The sequence below is a fragment of the Lactuca sativa genome, chromosome 2 (assembly GCF_002870075.4).
Source record: "Lactuca sativa cultivar Salinas chromosome 2, Lsat_Salinas_v11, whole genome shotgun sequence".
Lineage (NCBI taxonomy): Eukaryota > Viridiplantae > Streptophyta > Magnoliopsida > Asterales > Asteraceae > Lactuca > Lactuca sativa.
Window position 1 is genome coordinate 81,448,846 of NC_056624.2, and position 6,290 is coordinate 81,455,135.

At 36.8% G+C, this 6,290-nt stretch overlaps 1 protein-coding gene across 1 annotated transcript; it reads right to left on the minus strand.

The window, feature by feature from the left end:
* Positions 1 to 4,620: 4,620 nt before the first annotated feature.
* LOC111888683 (uncharacterized) lies at positions 4,621 to 5,643 on the minus strand. Its single transcript, XM_023884811.1, has one exon. The coding sequence runs from the start codon at positions 5,641 to 5,643 to the stop codon at positions 4,621 to 4,623; it is 1,023 nt and encodes a 340-aa protein (XP_023740579.1).
* Between the last annotated feature and the right edge of the window lie 647 nt (positions 5,644 to 6,290).

The following is a 6,290-nucleotide window of genomic DNA, read 5'->3' on the forward strand; positions in this document are numbered from 1 at the left end:
TATGAATGTCACACTCTTTTAAGGGTTAGAAATGTATGTTGTAGCTTAATGGGCCAATTTTTGGGCTTTTCGGCCCATTAAGCCAAAACTTGCGAAAATGTGATTTTCAAGGGATTGAAACAATATATTTCACAAAACAGGGGGAAAAAGGGTAAAAAAAACTATTTCAGGGGTTAAAATGATTTATTTTTCAAACAAGGATCAAAAATGTAAACTTTTTGGATTTTAGGCCAAAATTGTAAAAGTTGTGAAAAGTTTGGGTTTAAACTGAAAATTTCTATACTAGAGGGGCTGAAACTATCAAAGAGTAAATTTTGAGATAAAATCATCACTTAAACAACTCTATGGGTCAAAAGTGACAAAAAAATGGTTTTAGGGCCTAAAATGTCTTTTTTTTATAAGGGACTAAAGTTGTCATTTTTATTAAGGAAGGGCTGAAAAGGTCAAACCAATATTTTGAGTAAATTATGTTATTATTTAGATATTTGGGTCAAAAATACCAAACTACAACTTCTGAAAAATGGAAAGATGAATATACATAAATTTCCAAGTATCGTTATAGACGACCAATCGGTCTATTACCGATACAAAGTTAACAATCGTTAGACCAAACATTCTTACAATTATACTATATTTAAAACAAGTAAACATTCAAATCTTTGGGCTTGAAAGTCTCAAGTCATGCTATTGGGCCTTCGTGACCCATTAACATGACTTTTCAGCCCAAAGCATAATAATAAATGTTATTGGGCCTTCTATGACCCTTCATATTTAAGGGACCCTCAATGACTTTAAGTGCTATTAGGCCTTAGTAGCCCATTAACAATGCTAGTAAGGTCCAAATGAATCAAATGCGAAACCAGCCATCGTGCCCTTCGTATACCAAATTGCCATAAATATTACGTCGGATTAGTAGGACCTTGTAATCCTCTCCTCCTCGTTTATTAGGCCTATCATCAATCCAAGTAAACAAATACATGTCGATAATCAATAGTAATCAAATTCAGTTGGGATTTAGTGAGTAATAACGGGTGGCACCAACGTGTGTCGGTCGTAGTCTGTAGTTATAATCAAAGTCTCCTGGAGGGAGAGCGAGAGTTTGTGTATAGATCTATACGGGGGTGACTCCCCCACACCTCAGTTGTTCGCTACAGTTAGAGTCGCCCTGTCTAGGGTCACAAAATCTTAAGATCAATTCCGGCGTTCACCAGAGTGCCAAGACAGACGAACTAGTCATTATCATGCATGGTTATAACGACTCACATAAATAAACCCAATACTAATCGAGTAATCAAGGCAAATCAAAATCATTCATGTGATGGAATAACAATTTGAACAGTTATATGATATTTTGTTATCGGAAAACATCGGGTTTTCCGGGGAAGATCAACATTTTTCACCGGTACTTTTAATACAAAGCTTTTCAACTATGCACATTTGGAAATCATCATGCATATATTTACGGATCTTCACACTTTTATATAAACAATGGTCTTTTAAGAAAATATCGAATTTTCTAGGTTGTTTTCTTACAAACTACACAAAATATTTTCATATCAAACCTGCTTATGAACTCACCAACATTCCATATGTTGACTGTTTTCAAAAAAAACTTGTATTCTCAAGTAACAGGTAAGCTGAGGAATAGTACCAAGTATGTTAGGGTGTTGTGCTTTTGAAAACTATCAAACAATTTGTGTTATGGATTTGTAATGTTAAAACAATGTACTTGATGTGAACAATGTCAGTTGTAATATATTGATGCATGGTGATGTTTATGTTATGATTCATGTATATTCATTGTGATGATATTCAATTTAAGTCACGCGAGCCCTCGGACGTTTCCGCTGTCTGGTTCGGGGGTGTGACAGTGGAACTCGATCAGAAGGTCCTCTTGATCCTTCAATTGTCTCTCCTTGAAGAGTCCATGGCAGAAGTTTTAGGGCTCTCCATACCCCGTGAAGTGTGAACCATTTTGGAATCTGCTTATAGTAATGATTCTCAAGAACGATCACAGAATCTCAAAGATTCCTTACGTCAACTTAAAAAGGGTAATCTTTGTGTCTCTGATTATGCTAAGAAATTCAAGTCTATTTGTGACAAACTACATGCCATTGGACAACCAGTTTCTAACAATGACAAAAGCCATTGGTTCTTGTGTGGCTTAGGGCCAACCTTTGGAAATTTCTCCACTGCTTATCGAGCTCTCCCTACACGTCCTATGTTTCGGGATTTTGTAGCTCAAGCTGAAGGTCACGAACTATTTATCTCATCCTTGCATGAGCCGACACCTCCTCTTGTTGCCTTCACTGTTAACATCTCTCGTGGAAGAGGCATATTTGGACAATCGAACCACCATGGAAACTCATTTTCTCATGGCAGAGGACAAACTGGTCGTTGACCTCTTCACTCCCAACTTTGTTGCCATGACGGTCATTATGCTAGTGTCTACCCAGATCTTAGTAGCTATGCCCAATGATCATCTCACTCTGCTACAAACCTTGCTCAAGCTTTTAATGCTGATTGCAATATCAATGAATCTACTCCTGATTGGTACGTAGATTTCAGTGCAACCGCCCACATGGCCCTATCTTCGATTGGTCTTGATTCCTCAGCTACTTATCATGACAAAGACAAGGTTGTTTTTGGAAATGGTAAGATGCTTCCCATCTCTCGTACAAGTACCTTGTCTATTACTCCACATTTAAAATTAATAGATGTCTCATCGTTCCACATATAAAAAAAGCTACTAACTATCAGCAAGTTAACTAATGATTACTCAGTTGACTTTATATTTTATCGGTCCTCTTTTGCTTTTTAGGACACAATAAACAAAAAGATCTTGGCATCAGGCACACATAAGGATGGTCTTTACGTGCTTCGTCCAGCATCTCATGCTTTGGTGGCATCTATGATTTCTTCTAATAAAGCATCTTTTGATTTGTGGCATAAAAGACTAGCTCATGTTGCTTATGGTGTTATCTTTCTTCTTAATAACATGGATATTTAAGTGTCATTTCTATTTTACCAAGTCCTAATTTATGTACATCTTGTGAACTCTCCAAGCAACATTGTTTACCTTTCAAGTTGAATGATAAATGATCCATGCATGTTCTTGATTTAGTTCACTGTAACTTATAGGGACCGACTCTGCTTACCTCTGTTGATGGCTATTGTTATTATGCTTTATTTGTTGATGACTACTCTCGATTTTCTTCGTTTTATCCTCTGAAAAAGAAGTCGGATTTTTATGAAGTTTTTTACTCACCTTCTTAACATTCGTTCAAACCCAATTCTCTTGCAAGCAGAAGACTTTTCAAAGCGGTGGTGGTACCAAATTTATAAATCATCGGGTACGCCAGCTATTTTCCGAAAACGGTACTCACCATCAAATGTCGTGTCCTTATATTCCCCATCAAAATAGTCGTGTTGAACGAAAGCATCATCATCTCACCGAAACCGGACTTGCCTTGTTGTTTGGTACCAATGCTCCTACAAATCTCTTGGTGGATGCGTTCTCTTCTGCAAACTTATGTCATAAACCGTCTGCCGACCAAATTATTATTGCATCAATCACCACTCCAAATTCTTTTTAAAGTTGTTCCTGATTACAACAACTTTAAAGTCTTTAGATGTTGGATTTTTCCTTATTTACGACCCAATTCGGAGCACAAACTTGCACCGCGCAACATTGCAATGCTTATTTCTTGGTTATTGCAGTCAGTACAAAGGCTACAAATGCTTGGATCCTATCACTTCTAAAATTTTCATCACTCGCCATGCCAAGTTTGATGAAAAATCATTTTCGTATGCAAGTGACACATCTTCTACAAGTGAGCTTACCTTACTTCTAAGTTGCTACTTTGATGACAGTTGTTGCCATCAACAACATTGCCGCCCAACCAGCACCTTCATCATCAACTTCCAGCTCGTCTTCCCAACGATGCATTCCATGCTTACATGACGATTTGTTTTCCAATACCACCGCTCCTTTGCCACCATCCTCTCAAACTATGTCACCTTCACCATCTCCCGTGTTTTGCCACATTTTTTCATAAAAATTTTAGTAATTCTTTTAAACATTTTTCATTAAAATAACAAATAGATAACAATAAATTATAAACTTAAAATCTTAAAAAATTAAAAACTTAAAAACTTAAAACAATATAGCTTGTACAATCTAAAGAAAGTCTAAATATGAAAATTAGCATTCAAAATCAGTGATTGATTCCACATTAAAATCAATGTTACTTTTATATATATATATATATATATATATATATATATATATATATATATATATATATATATATATATATATATATACTGAAAAAAGAAAAACGGATTGGTGTGGTATAAAATGGTGTTTAAGGATAGTACTTATACAGTTTTTGAATTGAAAAAATATTAGAAAATAAAATAAAAATATAGCCGTTTGATTGAACATTTTCAAGAGTCAAAGAGCACTAAGACTTCGAGGAGTGCCGAACCGGGCCTTTCACCTGCATGCCGAGGTTGGGGGCGGTGTGCACCACATATCTGCCGAGGGAGTGCCGTGCAACTCCGCCTCTTTTTTTGCCTATTAACGAGCTCTAGTTTGTAAACATACTTGCAAGTAAACTATGAAATCCATAGTTCTTGCTTTATCGTTGGAACTTGAGGGGCATAACCAAAGCATCGTGGAGGTTTTTGGTCATGTTTTGCAACAGCTATTTTGGATTCTATCAATTCCTTTTTCCTGAGATTTGTCTTGAATGAGAGACTAAATCGCTTGAAGTAACTTATTTTCGACATGGTTACTATTTCTCTTTTTTGATTGAGTTCCGGAGTTTCCTTCTTTACAGATGCATACCTGAGCAAAACTGACTTCACTTTCTGCACCTTTGATTCTGTACATGACGTAGGTTCACTTGGCTTCTTCATCGGCTTCAAGATTTCCTTGTGGCTAAAATTGGCATCTCTCACCCGTCTGCCCAGCCTTTTTATCATGGTTCGGGCTTTTGGGCTTTGATTTTTGATCATGGTTTGACTTCTTACCCATCTTGAGTACATCGAACCTTTGCGCTCCATGGTTACGATTGGTTCCTTTGCTTCCAAATCTCTAACGAGATTTTTGTGTTGCGGCTGCTCTTGTTTCCAGTTTACAGTGTGTGAAATAGTACGGGCACTAAAAGGTGAATATGAGCGAGACCGCCTATGGATGCTCATCCTTCCACGTGTTTCATCACTCACCTTCTCCAATGCAATCATGAAAGGATCAAAATCATCATTCCATGTGCACTGCTGTACAAATGGGTTCTTGATGCGTGAGCTCAGTGACCTTGGTGACGTAGGAACTGATCGCTGGAGCCGTGGAGGAAGTTTCAAAGGCAAAACGTGACCATTACAGAAGAGTTCATCTGCAAACGCCATGGTTGAAAACGAATTAGCTCGAGCTGGTAGCCTATACTCGTGCTCCTGGTCAAATCCATTAGTTAATCTCATACTAGTCCCGAAATCAAACTCCTCATCACTGTTCTCCTGGTCATTGATCTGGCGTAATGGGCTCGTCCTTGTGCTATAGAATTTGAGGTTTTGTGGGCTGCAACCAATAGGACTTGTGGGTGCGCTGAGGTAGAAGGAAGGGAGGGAAAACGAGTCCATTCTTTGATTGAAAGTAGTAAAAGTGAGGTGGTGAATGATAAGGCTATAACACTATTACGTAGTGGGAGAAAGTGTGGCATGAAAAAGGGGATTTGAGGACATAGTGGATGTCAACGAGAATCCTGAATTTAAGGTTGAAGAAATTCACGTGTGTTTGACCACTTTGCTTTTTCGCTAGTATTCAATGCCTTTACATGTCCCTTGTACGCAGTTAAAACAAAACTCGTGTGTTTTTGGAATCATTTTCTTTATAATATTTTTGTTCAAACTAATTCAAATGATTGCTGAAGTGTTGTTTTCTTTCTTATACACCACAAAAATACAGATCTTCTGATCAACGAAAGTGACTAGTATAGAGTTTACAACACTTACATAATTGAAAAGGTTAGATTTAAAAGTCAAAAAAGTATGTATTACAATTTTTAATTAAAATATGCTTATTATAATTTTGTGATAGAAATAAAAGACGGCTTTTGTGTCAAACCCTTTGAAGAAGGATTTTGTTTGAACGTTTGTCCGTGATTTTGTCTAGATCTTTTTTAAGTTCACGTGATATTTTTATCTTGCTAGGATCATAATAATGTATTAAGGATAAAACATCAAATTTCATGGTAAAGATGATTCTTGTGTCAATGAAGTGTATATAT